Genomic DNA, 20,549 nt, shown 5'->3' on the forward strand with positions numbered 1-20,549 from the left:
GTTGTTCAGGATGATGAAGTCAACAGGTTAGCTCCAAGGAACCAGGTTAGCTTAAAGAGGGGAGGAAAAGGAAAGAAAAGCCTGGGAGTGGAGGCATGTGTGCACAACCACTGGCCATTGCTTCATCTTGCTGAGTGTCTGCTGTGGTCAGGGCACGGTGTGGGGCTTTATGGAAGAAATGATGATGGGACAACACGCTGAAGCCTGGAAGGCCCAGTGACATGAATGCTGGCACTCACAGGGGCATTGCGCTCCAGCAGCCCAGAGGAAGAAAGCTCCTGTCCCAGAAGAGGGAGCGTCCGCAGTGGGAGTGGCGGCTAGACCCTTCCTGCGGCACCTCAGGCGGTACAGTCAAGTAAATGGGCTCCGTAAGCAAGTGGGTTTCGTCCTCTGCAGAATGGGTATCTACCTCCGGGGTTGGTGGGAGGCTCCTAAGAGTGCTTAGCACAGCGCTTGGTATGCGGGACGCTCTCCAAAATCCAACCGACCTTTCGGTGGCTTCGCAGAGGAGGTGGTGGCTCAACAGGTGCCGCAGAGGATGAGCTAGGATTTTACTACATTATTCATCTGTCCATCCCGGCTACTCCATCTTCAGTCCCTGGAAGGAAGGGTTAGGACTGAAGTTCGTACCGGGCTCCCACTAACAGGCGAGTGAGGCATGTCAGATGCACCGTTTCACGGGGCACCAAGAAACTCAGTAAACAACATATAACGTGCTTTTAACGTAATTTTGTTAAAGACACCACGCAAAAAACCCCATGATGAATATCAAAATTTTAAATAAAGACAGGAGCTGACCTTGCATGACCCCGCCTCCCTGGCCCCATCCCAGCCCCGACGCGGGGCGGGAGAAATGGGGCCGCCCCGGTCTTGTCTAGGGTTCCCGGGGAACTCTGCGGGGCTCGCTTGCGGCCCGGGCGGGACGCGCCCCGCGCCCCGCGCCCCGCGCCCCGCGCCCCGCGCCCCGCGCCCCGCGCCCCGCGCCCCGCGCCCCGCGCCCCGCGCCGGGTCAGTTTCGGGTTTCGATTCGCCGCGCCTGCGCGGAGGGGCCCGCGCCCGCCCCGCCCCCGCCCCGCGCCCCGCCCCCGCCCCGGGCTATGTAAGGCGGGCCCGCGGGGGGTCGCGCCACCGCTGGGCTCCGTGTCCCTCCGCGCAGGCGGGCGGCCCCGGAGAGCTAGTGGCTGCCGAGGAGGCCGCGGCGGCGCCCCCTCATCATGGTGAGCGGGGTGAGCGGGGTGAGCGGGCGCAGGGCGGCGGGCCGGGGAAGCACCCCCACGGAAGACGGGAGTTCGGGGGGATTTTCGGGAGGAAGTGGCATATGCAAATGAGGACCCGAGGTTCCGGAGCTGAGCTCTGGCTCTCGGGGCGTCGGGTGCCGCCTGAGGTAGGGGAGGCCCGGGCGGAGCGGGGAGCGGGCACGGCCGCCGGAGGAGGGCAGGGCCGGGCGCCCGGGAGCTCGGCCCGCCGGGTCCGGGGCGGGGGGGGCGGGGGGGGGTGGGGCGGGCACCCCTCGCCGCCTCCCGCGCCGGGGCCCCGTCGGAGAAAAGCCAGCGCGGCGCTTCCCGCAACAGGTGTCGTCACCTAGGGCGGGAGAGCACGTGGCTCCGAGAGGTGCCGCGGACGCACAGCAAAGCGGTGGGGCGGAGCGGGACGCAGGTGCCCTGGGCCGCCCGGGCCTGGGGCAGGCACAAAGACCACGACTTTGTGGGGGGCCGGGGGCGGAGGAGGAGGTGGCAGGCGTGGTGAATGAGGCCCTTTGTCCGGCGCTCTCCCGCCCTGCCCCCCACCAGCCCTTCTGTGGGACCATTGTCCCCCCCCATCCCAGACAAGAGAGTATTATCTGTCCCTGCCCCTGTTGGGGGAGGGGAGGCAGTCTTTGGGTAACCCTCCTCCACCCCCACCGTCCTCTGCACACCCAGAGCCCAGGCAGCTGTGGCTTTGCCCAGACGTAGCAGCCCCACCTCCAAAGAGGTCATCCTTAATAGGTGCCAAGAATATAAAGTTAGGGTCCGCTCCCAGAACCACAGGCATGCGCTTGCAGCGCACTTTCCCTTGAGAGGTGGCAGCAGTGGGGGACCCTTGAAGCTACAGCTCTGAGCAGGGGCAGTTCAGAGTTTAGGAAGGCTCCGAGGAGGTCTCCCCTCCCTCCTCTGCGACCAGGAGCAGCTGGCGGCCACACAGGACAGAGGAGAGGGTCGGCTCCTCGGCTTGGGAAGGCGCCCACAGCTCCGGGGGCACCTATAACTCAGGGCTGGGAGGCCGGAGTCAAGGGGGCAACACCGGTGGGGTGGCCTCGAGTGAGCTGGCTGACACCTGCCCATTCCCTCCTCACACAGAACAGAAGCTTCTCCCGAAAGAGCCACGCGTTCCTGCCCAAGATCTTCTTCCGCAAAATGTCATCCTCGGGGGCCAAGGACAAGCCAGAGCTGCAGTTTCCTTTCCTGCAGGACGAGGAGACGGTGGCCACGCTGCAAGAGTGCAAGACGCTCTTCATCTTGCGCGGCCTGCCGGGGAGCGGCAAGTCCACCCTGGCCCGCGTCATCGTGGACAGGTACCGAGATGGCACCAAGATGGTGTCCGCCGACGCCTACAAGATCACCCCCGGCGCGCGAGGAGACTTCTCTGAGGAGTACAAGCGGCTGGACGAGGACCTGGCCGCCTACTGCCGCCGGGACGTGCGGGTCCTGGTGCTGGATGACACCAACCACGAGCGGGAGCGGCTGGAGCAGCTCTTCGAGCTGGCCGACCAGTACCAGTACCAGGTGGTGCTGGTGGAGCCCAAGACGGCGTGGCGGCTGGACTGCGCCCAGCTCAAGGAGAAGAACCAGTGGCAGCTGTCGGCCGACGAGCTCAAGAAGCTGAAGCCGGGGCTGGAGAAGGACTTCCTGCCGCTCTACTTCGGCTGGTTCCTGACCAAGAAGAGTTCCGAGAGCCTCCGCAAAGCCGGCCAGGCCTTCCTGGAGGAGCTGGGGAATCACAAGGCCTTCAAGAAGGAGCTGCGACACTGTAGGTGGTGGGGCCGGGGCCCGGGGAGGGCGCAGAGGGTCGGCCTCATCCCTAAGCCCCCCTCGTCTGTGCGCCCGGGACTGGCCGTTCTCACAGCGTGGCCGGCAGGTGGAGGCCCACCTGGGGCGAGGCAGAGCTGCCTCACGGTGGAGGTGGAGGCGCAGGGGGACGTGGGGAGAGCTGCTTCCCAGGGCCCCCCTCCTCCGCGCCGCCCTCCCCGCTGGATGGAGAGCACTGTCTCTGGGGTCAGGGGGGAAAACACATTCCTGGCATCACAGGAAGCGTGTCCATGTTTCATACAACCTGAGAGGAAGAACCAGGTGCCGTGTGTCTAGCTTGTGTTTAGCCCAGAGCCATCTTTCTGAAATGAAGTATTCCAGAGGGGCACCCAGCCGGCCTAGTGGGTAGAGCCTGATCTTGGGGTTGTCAGTTCCAGCCCCATGTCAGGCATAAAGATTAGTTTAAAAAAATAAACTTAATGGGCATCTGGGTGGCTTAATCCAACTCTTGGCTTTGGCTCAGGTCATGATCTTGGGATGGTGAGATGGACCTCTGCGTGGGGCTCCATGTTGGACGTGGAGCATGCTTAAGATTCTCTCTCCTCTCCCTCTACCATTCCCTACCTCGCTCTCTTAAATAAATAAATTAATTAAAATAACTTAAAAAAATTCCACAGAATCTTAAGCTGCAAAATAGTCAGAGCTAGGAGTATTGGGACTTCCCTGGGTATGGGTCCTAGGTCTCAGACTGCCAGTGCACCTCCTGTGGCCTCCTACAGCTCCAGAGAACAGCTTCCCACCTGGTCCAGGCCCCTCATTTTCAGATGGGAAAACACTGAGAAGGGGTATGGGATCTGCCCAGGGCCACAGCGAGAGCCCTGGACGCTGTCAACTCTAGCAGGGCCCTCCCCAAATTGGGTTGGACCTCTCCTGACAAGGGCAGTTTGAGCCAGTGAATAGGGTAGGTTTGGGATAGGGTTTGGTGGCCTTTACTGTCCTATAGTGGCCTCTTAGGGGTATGTCATCCACTAATCCATCTATTCCTTTTCTTTTTTTATTTTTTTTTTATTTATTCATGATAGTCACACAGAGAGAGAGAGAGAGAGAGGCAGAGACATAGGTAGAGGGAGAAGCAGGCTCCATGCACCGGGAGCCCGACGTGGGATTCGATCCCAGGTCTCCAGGATCGTGCCCTGGGCCAAAGGCAGGCGCCAAACCGCTGCGCCACCCAGGGACCCCTCCATCTATTCCTTTAACAAATTTTTTTTTTATTTTTTTTTAAATTTATTTATGATAGTCACAGAGAGAGAGAGAGAGAGGCAGAGACACAGGCAGAGGGAGAAGCAGGCTCCATGCACCGGGAGCCCGACGTGGGATTCGATCCCGGGTCTCCAGGATCCCGCCCTGGGCCAAAGGCAGGCGCCAAACCGCTGCGCCACCCAGGGATCCCATCCTTTAACAAATTTTAGATTATCCTCCTACTTGCAGTATCCCCACCCGTATTCCTGTGTGGCTCAGGGGCAAAATTTGTGCCTGGATATGTGCTCAGAGAACTCTTGTTGGCCACTAAAGCTGGAACGCTGGGAACCAGGGAGCTGTGACTCCTGCAGTGACGTTGTCCAGGCGTGAGCCCTGTACCTGGAATTTCTTGGCAGAAAAGCACCCCGTAGGGCTCCGGGTTAGAGTTGGTGGCTCTGCCTTGTGGGGTGACTGCCTTTTGAAGCTGCCTTTTCCATTAAAAATTGCAACCCTTTCCTGCCTAGGACACAACAGGAGAAATGTAATGGGCGTGCTCTCAGAGCAGACTCTCCCTCCGCCTGGAGGGTGAGTGACATCCTCCTAGGGACTCAACTCTGAGAGTAAAGAGGACAGATCTAGTGGCTCAAACTGGCCACAGGCCTGGAGCCAGGCAGTTGAAGTCATGGATACTTCAGGTCTCGCCAAGTATCCTCTCGTTATATTCCAAGACCCTTCCTACTCTGGGCCCTTGGTAGGCTCTCAGCCCATCAGACAGGCTTGAAAGGTACGTGTCACAGTGACTGGGTAACTTCTCGTCCTGTTAGGCCCGAGTGAAAGGGGGCACTCCTAGGTTCCCCCGGGGACCCTGGGAACATGGGTGTGTGGTCACCCTAATGGTACTTGATTGACAGATAAGTGTCGGTCACCTGCCCCAGGCCAAAGGACTTGTAAGTGGGCTGGAATGTCACTTCCTGACTTCTTCCATCCTACCACGATGGCTCCAACAGCCTTAGGCCTTTCTACCCCATTTTTCATGACTCGCTTCCCTCTTCTAAATATGTAGCTAATAAAGCCAAAATTCCCTTGGCCTGAGCTGCCTATTCTCTGGGTTACGAGCACCTTAGTTCTCAAGTCCGGAAAAGAGGTGTAAAAATCTACAAGTCGTGAAACCAGGGAATTGAGAGGCCTTTTCGTAACTCTGATGTGGCTGTTGGTTTGACCACCTAATGAAGGAGTGAATTATGGTGGATTGCTGGAGAACTCAGGCTTGATGTCCAGTTTTTTTTTCCTTGGAGTCCCCGTTGTCTTGGTGAGTGGTATTGGGCTGGTAGCCCCTGCTCTCCTGCCCTGACGGCCCCACTCTCTCCCCCTGCAGTTGTCTCTGGGGATGAGCCCAGAGAGAAGATTGAGCTGGTCACCTACTTTGGGAAGAGACCCCCAGGCGTGCTGCACTGCACAACCAAGTTCTGTGACTACGGGAAGGCTGCCGGGGCAGACGAGTATGCCCAGCAGGATGTGAGTGCTCCCTGGGGACTCCTGGCTGAGGTGGGGCAAGGGCAGGGTCTTCTGGAGATGGGGGCTGGCTCAAGGCAGGGCCCAGACACAAGACAGCCTCCCAAGAAAAAATGGCACCTCCTGCTCCAGCTCGCCCCTCCATAGGCTCTGCTGCGCAGATGGTCAGCTGCCCTTTCTACCCGCCACCGCCCCCAGTACTGTGCATTCGCCCCCAAGGCCTGCCCACCAGTGCCTTTCACATCCGCAGACGGAGGGCGGGCAGCAGGCTCCTGCTCTGGCCTCTCCAAGCCTGTGTTGAGTTCCCCTGGGAACCTGGTGCTCTGAGGTCCCTGTCCCCGGGTCCCAGGCCTGGCCTTGCCTTGGAGTAGGGCGCATTGAGGGATAGTGAGGCTTCTTGGCTTTGGGGTGCCACGCTTTTCCCTCCCACTCAGCCGTTCTCTCCTGTCTGCCGCCTCTGATGCATGCTCCTTAAGCAGCAGGCATGTGGCCTGGGTGCGCACTGGTCTCCAGCTTTCCGGGGTGTGGCCTTCTCAGCCAGGCCTTCCTCCAGCTCTCCACCTGTCTCCCCCACTTGTCTGCTAGGTTAATGCAGGGCCGTTTTATTGATTGTTCATTGGTTTCCCCCACTTGCATTTTTTAGTTTGTCTTTACTGTAGTATTCATGGCACCTAGCGTAGCTGCATGAGGGACTATGTAACACTGGCTGCTACCATCTCAACCATCCGTGTGCCCAGCAGTACTTTTTAAGCACCTGTTAGGCACCCGGCACAAGGGATTGTGAGCAAAAATAGAGACACTTTTATGGTTGGTTGGGAGAGATGGTCTTTCTCAGAAAATCAGATTTAATCGGATCTGATTAGTGTGAGCTGATGTAAACCAAGGTGTACAAGGTGGATTTTGATCAGAGGCACTTATTTCTGACCTCAGCTTGTCGTCTGGGATATTGCCTGGGCTCTATGGTGGCTTTTACCAGGCTGAGCTGAGTAGTAATGACAGTAGCACTTGTCACATGCCTGTCACTGTTCTAGAATCTTCACCCAGACACTCATTTCATCCAGACACTGGGGTAGGTTCTAGTATCACCCCTGTGTAATGAGCCAATGCAGAGAGGTTAAGTGGCTTGCTCGAAGCCCTGCAGCTAGTAGGTGGGGAGCCAGGATGAGTTCAGGAAGCCTGGCTTTCAGCTCCCGGTGTCCAGCACCATTGGCACCTCCACTTTCTCACATCAGCCTGATGGGGGCAGCAGAAAGATGTCCTCTCACAACACAGGCTGTGCGCAGCTTTTACCCGAGTATTCTACTCAGTGGTGTCCACCTCTGCTAAGCCCACTCTTGGTCAACTGTCTGCTCCAGGGGCTACCACCTCTAGCTTAGGGCTGTCATTCTGTCTCTGCAGGTGGTGAAGAAGTCTTACTGCAAGGCCTTCACGCTGACCATCACTGCCCTCTTTGTGACGCCCAAGACTGCTGGAGCCCGGGTGGAGCTGAGCGAGCAGGAGCTGCCATTGTGGCCAAATGACGTGGACAAGCTGTCCCCTTCCGACAGCCTGCCCCGGGGAAGCCGGGCTCACATCACCCTCGGCTGTGCGGGTGACGTGGAGCCCGTGCAGACGGGCATTGACCTCCTGGAGATTGTGCGGCAGGAGAAGGGGGGCAGCCGAGGTGAGGAGGTGGGTGAGCTAAACCGGGGCAAACTCTACTCCTTGGGCAATGGGCGCTGGCTGCTGAGCCTGGCCAAGAAGCTAGAGGTCAGGGCCATCTTCACGGGGTACTACGGGAAGGGCAAACCTGTGCCCACGCACGGCAGCCGCAAGGGAGGCGCCTTGCAGTCCTGCACCATCATCTGAGTGTTCTCACCGCTGTCAGCCCCCCGGTCTAGAAGAGAAGTGGGGGGAGAGGGAAGCATGCCTTCTGCTTGATCTTTAGGAAATTTTTTTTTTTTTTTTTACTCAAAGTTAACCGTTCCGTAACTTTTTAAAAACTTGTAGCTTCTCCTGCCCACCCTTGTCCCCTCTTAACACCCAAGCTTTCAACATTAGAGGGGTGTGGGGGAGCGCCATTCAGGAACCCAGAGCGAAGCTGACAAGGCTGAGCTAGCCTGGGCCTGGAGCCGCAGCCACAACCTCAAGCCCTGCTGCCTGTCCCAGGTGCCCCTGCCCCAAGCTGGCTAGCGCAGAGAGATGCCCCAGAGCTGCATGTCCCCACAGGGTGGTCACTGCGTCCATGGGAACTGGAGAGGGTGGGAGGGATCCCTGGGCTTTGACCCTGGATCTTAATCATTACAGCCCCATGGTAGGCTGGGGCTTCTTACCAGGGTAGAAAAGAGAGGTGGGGGGGTTCATCCCACCTTCAGTCCTAAGTGCCTGTCCCCTCCTCCTCCACACTATAACTAGGGAATAGTTTGACAAGTAGGGAAGAAAAGAGAAGAATAAGCAACAGCCACATCCCAGTTGGCTATTGGTCTCGCCCCAGGCAGGGGACAGGCTGGCCATCCTGTGCAGTGGTGTGGCTGTGTCATCGGGATGGGAAGATGGAGGCCAGAGCAAGTACCTTGGTGGGGAAGCTCCCATCTTGCCGTCTGCCGGGTCCAGCTTGCCTCCTCCACAGGGGGCCAGTGGGTGGGGACCAAGCGCCAACAGAGTGGCCCTCTGGCTGGTGAGGACCACGCCCCAGCTAGTGCCTCTGGGAAGGGGTTTTTAACATTGGTACATGTGCTGTGGTTTCTGGGGTGCCTTCCACTGCCCACTGCTCAGTAACAGGGCCTTGCTAATCGGGTTGTCACTGGACGAAAGTGCTTGAGATTTAAGTTACTATCCTGGCTTTGCCCAACCTCAGTGACTTGTAAGACTGACCGTGAAATAAACCGTGTTAATCCTGGCCGTGTGCAGTCTCTCTCACCCTTCTGTGCCCAGCTCAGTCTTCCCTGGGGCCAGGGCTGGTGTATCAGGACTGGCTTTGTCCCGCAACTTGGGGCCATCGGTCCTGTCTCCCCTCTGCTGGCTGGGCACAGCTGTGGTGAGCTTGGGCAGCTGAACAGTGTTGGCTTTCATGAGGCGGCAGAAAGGAGAGCGGCTGATCTTAGATGCACACAAAGTGGGGGGTGTCTGGGTCTGAGGGACGTGGAGCAGAGCCTGTCGTCCCCCATTAACTGAGGCAAGAGACCCACAGGTGTGCCAGCCCCAAACAATCAGAGGGACTGCTCAGCTAGACCCACGGTGCTGGTCTGAGTTTCCACCAGTTCTCTAGGGAAGGCCATCCTCAGGAGTGTCGTACAGGCCAATGGGGGAGCTTCTCAGGCCTAACTCAGTCATCCTATCGCCGTGGCCTTGGTGCTGGTGGAGGAAGACTGGAAAGAATGGGGTTGGGGTTGGGGGGGTCAGAAGGAAGAGAAGCATAAGTTACCTATTTGGTCCATAGTCCTTTCCCAGCCATCTCTGCTACTGAAGTGCTAAAATTCTGAGCGTCAGTCTAAGTCTCAAATCTCTCTGCCAAAAAGATCACTTGCCACGACCACTACACTTGACTTGAACAGCAGGACACTAGTCACTGCTTCCTCATCTCCCACACAGAAGGGACAGCAGTGGATAAGGTGAAGGGTATCTCCTAAGAATGCAACCATGTGAGCTTCAGGTCTGTGCCTGGACCCCTGCGCCCAGGAGCTGTGTGTCCCACCTTGAAAGGGTCAGGGAGGCAGGATTTTGTCTCCGTCCCCATGTCCCTTAGCCTGCACTGCCAACAGGACCACGAGGGCCTGTGTAAACGTCCTCAGTCTGGGTCAGCTCAGCCTGAGCATACCCAGCCACGCTCCATGTGTGCTTTGGACACACGTAGCTTCTGGTGGGCGGTGCTGGCCCCTACCATCAGATAACCTATGACTGAGCATTCTCAGGTCTGCTCAGCACTCAGGCTGAATAGGCTTGGGAGAGGTGGCCAGCATCCCCCAGCCATCATGCCCCAGGTGCCCACACCCCTCATGGGCCAGATGCAGAGCCTACAATCCATGTCCGTACCAACTCCGTGCTGGGGGCTCAGCTCTGGCCTACCAACTCTGGAGTGACACAAAGCAGCTGCCAGAGCAAAGTGCCAGAAAGGGTCAAAACATTTTATTCTCTTAATTTTTTTTCTTTTTTAATAAAGTTAAACAGTAAAACAAAAATTCACAAGCTGCCTCCCTGTCCACCCCCCACCCCTCTCCCCTCCCCGCAGTCTTCCGCGCTGGCTCCCTTCCTTCCCCCCACTCACACAGACACAGGGGTATCCAACTAAGAAAACGCAACTGCTCTAAGGACGGGGAGACGAGATGAAGGGAGGAGGTGAGCTGTGCCCACGTTCAAGGTTACATTGAGCAAGTCTGCACTTTCTGGGTTCCGGATGGTTTCCTTTCATTAGCCAAATTGAAAAAAGAAATTCCCTGGACCAGATGCTGTAAGGCAAAAGAAGGGCTTGTTAGTTGGCTCTGCGTGGAAAGATCACTTTGCTCGTTTTCAAGGGCTGCTTCGAACTCCAACAGAAAAACTGCCAGCCTAGGCTCTGGGGTGTCGGGAACATATGAGCACAGCTCGTGTGTAGCTTCTAACATTCACTCTTGCAGAGAAGCCCTGGCACTCGACAGCTTTGAGATGCCTTCCCGGCCATGCAGAGGTGTGGCACTAACAGTCCCAAGGTATGGTGTGCCCAGGAGCCTCCCTGCCTCCACGCTCAACAGCACCTGAGTGGATCGGTACCCTGCTAGATGGGCCTCGCTGACTTTCAAAGAGCTACTATACCTGAGGGGGGAGTCACATTATGGGCCTGTGATCTGGGGAACTCCCGAGAGTGGGAGGCATACCCACCTTCAAAACTGAAGCCCCCAGGACCGCCAAAGAATGCCTTGAAGATATTGTTTGCGTCAAAATCTATGGAGCAGAGCAAAAGACAGGGAAAGTTGGAAAAAGTTAGACATGTCTGAAGAGGAACTTATGATGTGCATCCTTTTCCAAAACCTGACTGTGGGTGGGCATATCTGCCCCCACGTTCCATACCTAACGCTGCTCGACCCCACTTGTAGGACACATTCCCTCCTTCCCAGCTCGGGCCGGAATGAAAGCTTTCTTTGCTTCAACCTCCTCTGCTGGACCTTCATCACAACTGCGATGGCATTTGCACTTATTGACATGAGACACCCCATTCTGTCTGTCTATAATGCTGGGGCTGCTACTGAAAGGGTGAAAATCTAGAAACTAAACTAAATATAGGAATACTAACACTAAATATAGGAATAAGATCTAAGGTTTACAGTATTCATTTGATTCCATGCAATGTCTAGACAGTATGACAGGAAAAAAAAAAAAAAAGCCATGGTTTATTAAGCACCTACCAGGTGCCAATCATGGTGGGTACTCTGCATACCTTACATCATCCCCAATTATACTCAATAAAACCAGACAAAGGAACTTAAGTAACTTGCTCAAGATCATGTGGCCAGTGAATGCAGCAGAAGCAAACATTCCAGCTCTGGCCGGTCTCCAGTGCTGTGGCCTAGTGATAAGGCCACAGCAGGTCTGCTGTCCCCACCTCCACCTGACTTCCTAAGCCACAGAGGATTTATCTCCACCAGTTGGTGCAACAGGCACATTGTATCCAAAATTAAATTCTTCCTTGCCTGTGTATCTGCTCATCTTGGGTCTCCTAGTTCAGTGACCAGCTCCATCAAGTCAGCCACCCAAAGCCACTCAGCTTCATCCTTCCCTTCTTCCAATATGTCAGCAACCATCTCCTGCCACGTCTCCTCCCATTGTGGCCTCCAATCCTGTCCTACCCATTTGTGCTTTCCTCCATCTCCCCCTTCACTGCACCAAACCACCTCTTCACTGCCATCATAAATATACTTCTGGAGCCAAACTCTGGTTCGGAGCTCCCCTACTTAGAACTCTTCAATAGTTTTTGACTGCTTATTTCTCCTCTCAACTGCTGGGCAGAGCAATGTTTACTACTGGTAAACCTAGGTTTTTAAAGTGCACACACACCCTGAACCAGAGAGAGGAGGACTATCTAGGATCATCAATCCTATTTTAAATTCCAATAGATTTTCTTAATGGAGGAGAAAGGCTGGCATTGGAGACTGGTCTGAGAACCACTGCATAGTTCCTATCCTCATCTCCAACGGAGCTCATGGCGAGCAGCAACACTGACAGCTAGCTATGCTTTATTTCATTTTAAGTCTTTGGGGGAAACTGAACTCTGTGAAGCCTGCCACGAATGGGTGACGAACGTAAATCTCAGTCAGCATATGCCCTGCAGTGGGCAGAAACTTCCAGTCCATAGGAAAAGGCTCCTATTCCCTATTCAAGCTGCTAAGGCCTTCTGGTGGGGGAGAGGGAGTTATCCGGCTACTCTGGGGCCTCATGTCTCACCTTCTCCTGCCTTAGGCACCCTCTATCCTCTCATACTCAGCCCCTTGCAGCTCCCTGAAGGTATTCTTTCTGCACTTCCAACCCTTCCCTTCCTAGGGCTCACCTCCTGAGTATCCACTCTGCACCCTGGGTTGGGACTCCATATCCGGGGGTCAGAAGTGGCCTGTGAGTCTGGGTGCAAAGCCCAAGACTGGGTTCTCAGAGCTCAGAGACCTGGTTGACTTACCTTTATCTCCAGCACCCATCACAGTACCTCACACATCACAGGTATTCATCCAGGGTGGGTTTTACACATCACTCTGCCTCACTGGTTGTTATACAGACTTCCCTCTGGAGTGTCTTTAGAAAAACTGTAACAATCCACAGCTGTCAGGCTCATCCTAGACTGCCCCAACCAACTCACCGCCCATATTCATGCCTTCCTCATCTAGGTCCTGTCCACTGTCATAGCGAGTCTTTTTCTTAGGATCAGAGAGGATGGTAAAAGCTTCTCCAACTTCCTTGAACTTTTTCTCCTCTTCCTTCTGAACTTCAGCACTGGCTCCACTGTGCCGATCTAAAGGGGGAGGAGTATGGGAAGAACTGAGTCCCAAGAAAACAAAATTTTAGAATCTGGCATTTCCAGAGTTTGGAGAGTATGGAAGTTAGCAAAACCTCATTCCAATTTTGTCCAATTTTAGAATCTGGCACTTCCAAAGTTTGGAGAGTATGGAAGTTAGCAAAACCTCGTTCCCAGCCAGAGAGCCAGAAACTTTTATTCTAGCCTGAGTTTGGCAGGGCCGGATCCGTTTGTTCTTCCCAAGTCTGCTCACCACACACACTCTATCTACCTGGATGGTGCATCAAGGCCCGTTTTCGGTAAGCTTTCTTGATTTCATCCTCAGAGGCATTCTTGTCCACTCCCAGAATTTTGTAGTAATCTTTCCTCTTACTCTTCTTCAGTTCCAGCTGTGCATTTTTGAGGAGCTGTTTGTGTTCTAGAAGGAGACATCGAGAATCAATGGATAAATCTGACTCTGGTTTCCCTTACCAGGCCCTAACCCAGATGCCTTGCCATCAGAAACCTTGTTAACCATACCAGGCACGTTTATGGTGTTATGGTGTTTTCTTCTGAAAACTAAAAAAAACAAAAACAAAACAAAACAAAAAAACCCAACAAAAAACAAAACAACAAAAAAACCTACTCATATTTCAGTTCCTCACATCAGCCTAATTATACACAAAAGGAAGGGAAAGTGACAGAGAGGATTAATGGCCAGAAAAGAAGGGCCCTATCCTGGCACTTGGCATCTCTGTTCACTTCTTCCTGGCCAGTGGTTAAATAAGCTCCAGGTATATCTCTGATCCCCGAATCAAACGTTCCTGTGTCCAGTTTTAAGGGCCTAAGAGTAAGACCTCACAGTTCCCTGAGAAACATGCTCTCAAACCACTTTACCTTTTGTTTTCTCCGTCTGATATACTTTTTCATAGTCCCGCACTGCTTCTTCATACTGTTCTGTGTCCATGTAACTGAAAAGGAAATACAAGGCAGGACAGCAACATGAATAGCAATGGCCTTCAGTATTGCTCTGGTAGAAGAGGCACAGCTCAAGCAAGAGACACACTTTTGGTTGAAATGTTTAATTAAACAGGAGTCCTTAAGCTAGCTGTGAGAAAAAATTAACTACCAATTCCTCAAGGTAAAAAAGAGAGAGATCTCATGCCACTTGCACCCACCAGCAAAGTGATACTCTGGGCAGAAAGCAACCAACAGGAGAAGGTTCCTTCTGATTTCACAGAGCCCTCAAGAGGCATCTGAAAAGGCACCTACTTGAACGATTACTTGGGACTGAAATGCAAAAAAGAAAAAAAAAAAAAAAAGATCAAGTGAGAGCAATGGATATGGAAAAGCTCTGAAACCTGTAGTGCCGTAGAACATGCAAGACCAGCTCCAATCCAGAGTAGAGGTGGGATTAGTGAGCCACTAAAAGGACAAGTTCCAGGTGATGGCTGCTGGCAAATGTTCCTACTGAGTCTAATCAATCTGAGAGATGCAGGTAAATGAGAGAAAAGGAGACTCTAAACACACACTTGCTCCTATTTCAATAGTGCAGAAGAAAAGGGCTGGTCCAAGAGGAGAAGGATCTAGCCTGACAGACTGACTGCCAGACCTTTTAAGACCACCTCTTCCACAGAAGCAAAGTGGCATTTTTCACATCCTGATAAGATCTCTGACACCAAGACTGGCCTACCTCTTACACAGACTGTGGTAGAATTCCTGAGCCAGACCACATCAGCTGGGGAGCAGGAGTGACCGTGCAGCGCAGCTAGCCACTGCACAACAGAGACCAAATGTACTGTGCTGCCACTACACCAACCCACCTACACAAACATCAGAGCCCCACCAGGTTTAGAGGCCAGGGCAAGGCAGTGCTACTGACATGGCTGGCAAGACAGGAGCCCAACTGCTTCAGCATCTCTGATTTTCTGGCAACACCATGATTTACAACTTTCGTTAAAAAATAGTGAGAAAAAAAAAAAAAAAGAAAAGAAAATAGAAAAACCAGTGCCCTGAAGACACTGCACAAATGCTACCAGGAGCTCAGAGATGAAGCTATAATATACAGGATGAAAAATAATATAAGTTGATGGCCCCAGCTGTGGGATGATCAGATAAGCAGCCTTAATGACCCTGCCATGTCCTTTTGGAATGTATTAAACAAGCTTATATTATAGTGATTTTTCATTTTTACTTAACATGTTTTTAAAATTCAAGGAGAGGGGATCCCTGGGTGGCTCAGCGGTTTAGCGCCTGCCTTTGGCCCAGGGTGCGATCCTGGAGTCCCGGGATCGAGTCCCACATCAGGCTCCCAGCATGGAGCCTGTTTCTCCCTCCTCCTGTGTCTCTGCCTCTCTCCCTCTCTGGGTCTCTCATGAATAAATAAAATCTTAAAAAAAAATAAAAATAAATCTTTAAAAAAAATAAAATTCAAGGAGATATTTACATTTAAATTTTTTTCTGTTGTACACCTGAAACAATATAACACCGTATGTCAAGTATATGCCTACTTAGTATATTTTTAGGTTGAAGAAAAAGTAGAGAAGCACAGCTTCAGGGAAAATGGGAAACTCCAGCCCAAGACAGGAGATGTAGCAAAGATCTGGCATCTCCCCAACTTTAAGGGTAAGTTGAGGCAGACTAAGGCAGGAGTCAGGCCTCTGGTGAGGCTTTGGTCTGAACTAATCACTACTTCGTGTCAATCCCAGCTATGTGAGGAGAACAATTGATGTGCCCAACTGTGCCCAAAAGTGCATGCTGTCCCCTGTGGTGGGATCTCAAAGAGAGACCCACTCAGAGAACATTGTTTCTTCCATAAAGATAAGGATTTGTCTGATTAAAGCCATATTGATTTTTCCTTATTGAACACATGTAAAGGTATAATTATCTACCCCATTATCTTCCCAAAAAGTCAAGAATTTTCTCCTCACCCATTCCCTGTTCTAAAACTAGAGTGTCCCTTGAGTTGACATGGTGTCATGTACCTAGCCACCTCTGCCCCACCAGGCACTTAGGGGATTCTCTTTGTTGGCTATTACAGATAACACCACAGTAAACTTGTATATAGCATTTTGTATCTGTTAAAATGAGTCTTTAGCTGGGTCGGAGGGTATGTGTTGTCTTCCAAAGCTTCCATGTTTGCCAGTGGTTTGCAAACAAGAGGTGACTGACAGCTGGTCTCACAGAGTCTATAATACAATTCTGTGGATGTCTCTGATGGACTTACTCATCTACTTAGAATTCCACTTAAAAAAAAAAAAAAAAAAAAACAACACCACACACAGTAGTAATTTTCCTACTTTTAAAAAATGTGGATAATTCTGGGCCAACTAAATGGGAGACAGGCCACACCCGCCACCACTGATGAGACAGAGGAGCTTAAGGAATGATGGGCTCGCCAGACATCAGTAACATCAGTTCTCTGACTGGACATTTTATGACAAGAAACAGGATGAGTGTTGGAGGATTAGTATACAACAAATAGGTCTTCCTTTTGGAACTTTAAAGATAGAATGTTCTTCTCTGTCTGGGAAATAATCTGAAATAAAAAGAGATAGATTTGGGGGGAGGACTCTCTTAGCCCTGACTGAGGTTCCTATCTGCAGAAAACTCTGGATGTACAAGCTGGGGAGTGTGCTGACTCTGAAGGCCAATCGGGACACTAGATCTAAGTAGGCATACCCTGGCTCATGAATCACCAAGGCCCACAGAGCTACTTCAAAAGGGACTTCCTGATACTGCTGAGAGGCTGAGCAAGATTAAATCCCTTCCAACTGAAACACGGTCTTCCCTAACCCAGAACATACAGGATAAGCACAACTCTCAACTGTCTCCAAGAGATACTTTATTTCTTCCTCTTCCAAGCACCATCCACTCATCCCACAAAAACATTTATTGAGTGAGCACCTACTGTGTGCCAAGCACTGTGCCAAGTTAGAGCAAAAGTGTACAACACAAAATACAATCTCCAGAGGAAACGGATTTAAACTTTAACAAAAGGAATTTGGGTCAGGCATCAGAGGAAACTTACTGACCGTGAGGGGCGTAAGACACAGTCATGGGAGACTGAGGGAGCTTGTGCAATCTCCTCCGCTGGGGGTCTATAAAGATAGTCTAGAGCTGGAACAATCCCACCTAGAGGCAGGGGGAAGGACCAAATGACCTCACAACATCCCCGGGTCTGCTTCAGCAGCCACAGTGCAATTCCCCTGGCAGGCCAGCGGCAACTCCCTCTTCCCCTCGCCCGCCGGAGGCACTCACCACTGAGCTCTTCTCAAGTAGGCTTTTATATAAGTGGCATCGAGCTTCACTGCACTCGTGCAGTCTTCTATTGCATCATCTAGTTTCCTAAGCTTCAGGAGAGAGAGAGCAGTCATACTTCACATCTCTGCAGACTGAGGGAGCCCGGAGGCTGTGAGCACGGCTTCAGAATTCTAAGACGATCAGTCGTGCTAGCCCCCTAACTGTCACACACTCTCGGTCACTGAGAAAGCTAGTGTCTCAGAGGGCTAAGGACGCCAGATTCGAAACCGGTTTCTCTTCTACAGGATAGAAGTCAGGCACACTTCTGTGCAGGGATAAACCACCTCTACCACTCCAGGGTAGTGCCCAAACAAGACAGGAAAATAGTGGTTCCTGCCCTCCATTCTCCCAAAGGCCAATGAGAGGGGTATGAATTACTCTGATTTCTAACTACTGGAATACTATAAGAGCAAGGGCCTGCTGTTGTTTCTTAGAGTATGCAGGACTACAGTGGAGATGCAGACTGTTTCCAGCCGAGCATGGTGACCATCAGTTATGCTGGATAAAAAAAATTAAGCCTGCCTCATACTCTAATTTCTTTCAAATTACTCCTAAGAAAGAAATAATCACTTGCTTAGGCCAAAAACAATGATAAAATTTGCCTAAAAATGATGCCAAAGCCCCTGGCATTCTCTTAGTGGAGGAAAGGGATCTTGAGGAAGAACAGGTAGGAATATCCTTCCAAACTGTCCCTCAAGTGCCCTTCAATTTCGAGGAAAAGGCAAAAAAGCTTGCCTCTCAGAAGGAAGTTTGTTAACAAGCTGAACTCTCAAACAAAAATCATCTTCTCTCCTTTCATCTGGCTGCCCTCATTAGGCAGATTCCCCAAGACCTCTTTGAGGTCCCTTAAACATATCTCCATAGACCCCAAGACCCAGACCAAGTGCTTACCTTGGAGTTAACCGTGCCCCGATTACAGTAGAGTTTAGCATTTGTTTTTATATTGTTAGGGTCTATCCCCAGGGCTTCTGTGTACAGTTCATAGGCTAGCTTGTAATTTCCTTCTTTAAATGCTTTATTCCCATCTTCTTTCTTTGCTTTAAGTGCTTTAGCATTCTACAGGGAAAAGCAAGGGGAAGTTAGTTCATATCCAGGAAACCCAGACAACTGTACAAGAGGCCCAAGTCTATTTTTGATTTCTCAGATCACAGCTGTTTAGCCTCGCACTGATCCTTACCACAACCACCCACCCCTCCGCCCGTACCCCCACCATCTGGGCTCTTTGTTGCTCACTGGTGCTTCCTACAGAGTGGACAGGAGAAACCAAGATTTGCAACAGAATATCATTGAGACTTGTTTGCCCAGGATTTACCTCCACTCCCTAGAATAAGCATTACTATTTTTTCTTCACTGAGGGAAGAAAATAAGAAAAAGCACACTTAGGTATTAGAAGGATCTGACCCTACATGATCACATTTACTTTTAAGTAAATAAACGTAGTTCTGAAATAATTTCTAATCAAAGACCAAGCATCCTGGCAAAGCGGGAAAAGGAGCTATCACATTTCATGTGATCCTAGAACCTTTCATTTTTGATTCACAGGTTCAAAAAGGAAGTTTTCTTTCCTACTCAGATCTGGGGCCTAGAACTTACTCTGCAAGCAATGCAGGCCTTCTCATGGTCAGGAGCCATTCTGAGAGCCTGTACAAAAAACTGAACCGCCTTCTCAATACAATCTTCATAATAAAGGCAAAGACCTCGTACATACAGAGCATCCGCATTGGTAGAATCCATTCGTAAAATGTCACTGCAATAGCCAGAGAGGAGAACATTCAGCCATGGTTTGGATCTCCCTACCATTACTATCATTTGTGATTACTATCACTAATTTTTCCCTTGACCATGTGTCTAGTATGGAAAGCATCCAAAGGTCAACAGATCCCAATAAGCTCTTCCCATACCTTCCCCAAATAAATGACCTATATTTATCTTTATTTATTTATTTATTTATTTATTTATTTATTTATTTATTTATTTTAAAGATTTTATTTATTTATGACACACACATGCAGAGAGAGAGAGGCAGAGACACAGGCAGAGGGAGAAGCAGGCTCCATGCAGGAGCCCGACGTGGGACTTGATCCCAGGTCTCCAGGATCACGCCCTGGGCCAAAGACAGCGCTAAACCGCTGAGCCACCCGGGCTGCCCTATATTTATCTTTAATACACTTCATGTGTCTCAGTCATTATTAGAACAGAGATTGGCAAACTACAGCCCAAAGGGCTAAATCCTGCCCACCGCTGTTTCTGTAAATCAAACTGTACTGAAACCTAGCCACATCATCCATTTATCTATTATCAATGGCTGTTTCTGCACCACAGTGGCAGAGGTGAATAATTTCGATGGAGACTATATGACCCGCAAAGCCTAAAATATTTACTACTGCCCTTTACAGAACTTGCAAACTTGCAAGTGTTAAAAGAAAATTACGTTTAAAAAAAAATAAAAAAACAAAAAACCTCACACGATCTCTTCTTCCATATATAGCTAAAGTACCTACTGTACTTCTATATCTGGTAGGTTTTCAAATCCAGTCTGTTTGGTTTTAAGGCCCAGGAAGGTCGATCAGCAATAGCTGGTCTACCTAAAGGACATATGGTAACTCCTGCTAAAGAGAGCTGCCAGACAGCACCTGTCCAGTGGTATCTGGCATTTCAATGCAGAACTGGCCTGATTTCATACCTGGCCACAGACTGTGCTTCCGGATAACGACCTAGCATTGCTAAACATTCTGCTTTGAGGATTTTGAAGCGATGGCAGGCAGGGGCAAATTCTAGGGCACGGTCCATGCAGAAAACCACCTATGGGGAAAAGAAAGCAAGTAAGGTTCTTCATTCTGGACTCTAGAAATATCTTCATTTAGTCTGGCCACAGGCAACAGACAGATTCAAAAGAAAGTAATATCAGAGGTTAGGAACATATCTAAGTCATCTGATTAAACCACTGAAACGAGGGGAGCAGTTGATCCAGAAGATGACAACGAACGTTTACTACGTACTTTATATACTGATCCATTTAATGTTCATGACAATTTTATAAATTTTACAAAGTACCTTATTTTATTAATGAGAAACTAAAATGCAGAGATTAAGGAATGTGTTCACGGTCACCGAAGCTAGTAAATGACAGAAACAGGATTCGGTTTCAGACACTATGACTCCAGAGCCTGTTACTTTAATCATCATGTTAAAAGCTGCATGTTAATAGCTACACTAACAGTGTAGAAATACTGTTATTTGCTATCCTGCACACCTCACCATGCTTAGGTTACTACAAAAGACAAGGATACCCAAAATAACCTGATACAGTCATCGCTCCCTATATTATTATTATTATTTTAAATTTTATTTATTTATTCATGAGAGACGGAGAGAGAGGCAGATACAGGCAGAGGGAGAAGCAGGCTCCATGCAGGGAGCCCGACGTTGGACTCGATCCCGGGACTCCAGGATCACGCCCCGGGCCAAAGGCAGATGCTCAACCGCTAAGCCACACAGGTGTCCCCCCTATATTATTAATATTGCTTACAGTTCCCTCCTCCCTGTGCCATGAGCCTTAC

At 51.1% G+C, this 20,549-nt stretch overlaps 3 protein-coding genes across 9 annotated transcripts in view; 2 read left to right on the forward strand and 1 right to left on the reverse strand.

Annotated features, from left to right (window-relative positions):
• Nucleotides 1-2,470, forward strand: part of ODAD4 (outer dynein arm docking complex subunit 4) — a 26,670-nt gene extending 24,200 nt beyond the window's left edge. The window contains exon 11 of the transcript XR_012009020.1: nucleotides 2,337-2,470. The gene's annotated coding sequence lies outside the window, so the exon portion shown is untranslated. The remainder of the gene's footprint in view (nucleotides 1-2,336) is intronic.
• On the forward strand, nucleotides 1,080-8,634 carry CNP (2'',3''-cyclic nucleotide 3'' phosphodiesterase). Of its 2 annotated transcripts, none has more exons than XM_072780579.1 (4): nucleotides 1,080-1,217; nucleotides 2,337-3,006; nucleotides 5,620-5,759; nucleotides 7,155-8,634. In XM_072780579.1, exons 1-4 carry the CDS (start codon nucleotides 1,215-1,217, stop codon nucleotides 7,602-7,604), a joined length of 1,263 nt encoding a protein of 420 aa, XP_072636680.1. In that variant the 5' UTR covers nucleotides 1,080-1,214; the 3' UTR covers nucleotides 7,605-8,634. The 2 variants fall into 2 exon arrangements, with proteins under 2 accessions (XP_072636680.1, XP_072636679.1); XM_072780578.1 differs by lacking the exon at nucleotides 1,080-1,217 and adding an exon at nucleotides 1,254-1,384.
• Nucleotides 8,635-9,838: 1,204 nt separating this feature from the next.
• Nucleotides 9,839-20,549, reverse strand: part of DNAJC7 (DnaJ heat shock protein family (Hsp40) member C7) — a 29,823-nt gene continuing 19,112 nt past the window's right edge. For all 6 annotated transcript variants that reach the window (XM_072780575.1, XM_072780574.1, XM_072780570.1 and 3 more), the window contains 9 exons: nucleotides 19,673-19,791; nucleotides 18,583-18,736; nucleotides 17,881-18,045; nucleotides 16,948-17,039; nucleotides 13,585-13,658; nucleotides 12,980-13,126; nucleotides 12,553-12,705; nucleotides 10,590-10,652; nucleotides 9,839-10,180 (listed from right to left, as the gene is read on the reverse strand). In XM_072780575.1, coding sequence (XP_072636676.1) covers nucleotides 10,143-10,180; nucleotides 10,590-10,652; nucleotides 12,553-12,705; nucleotides 12,980-13,126; nucleotides 13,585-13,658; nucleotides 16,948-17,039; nucleotides 17,881-18,045; nucleotides 18,583-18,736; nucleotides 19,673-19,791 — 1,005 coding nt within the window. In that variant the 3' untranslated portion in view covers nucleotides 9,839-10,142. The remainder of the gene's footprint in view (nucleotides 10,181-10,589; nucleotides 10,653-12,552; nucleotides 12,706-12,979; nucleotides 13,127-13,584; nucleotides 13,659-16,947; nucleotides 17,040-17,880; nucleotides 18,046-18,582; nucleotides 18,737-19,672; nucleotides 19,792-20,549) is intronic.

This window comes from Canis lupus, chromosome 16 (genome assembly GCF_048164855.1).
Source record: "Canis lupus baileyi chromosome 16, mCanLup2.hap1, whole genome shotgun sequence".
In the NCBI taxonomy this organism is placed as follows: Eukaryota; Metazoa; Chordata; class Mammalia; order Carnivora; family Canidae; genus Canis; species Canis lupus.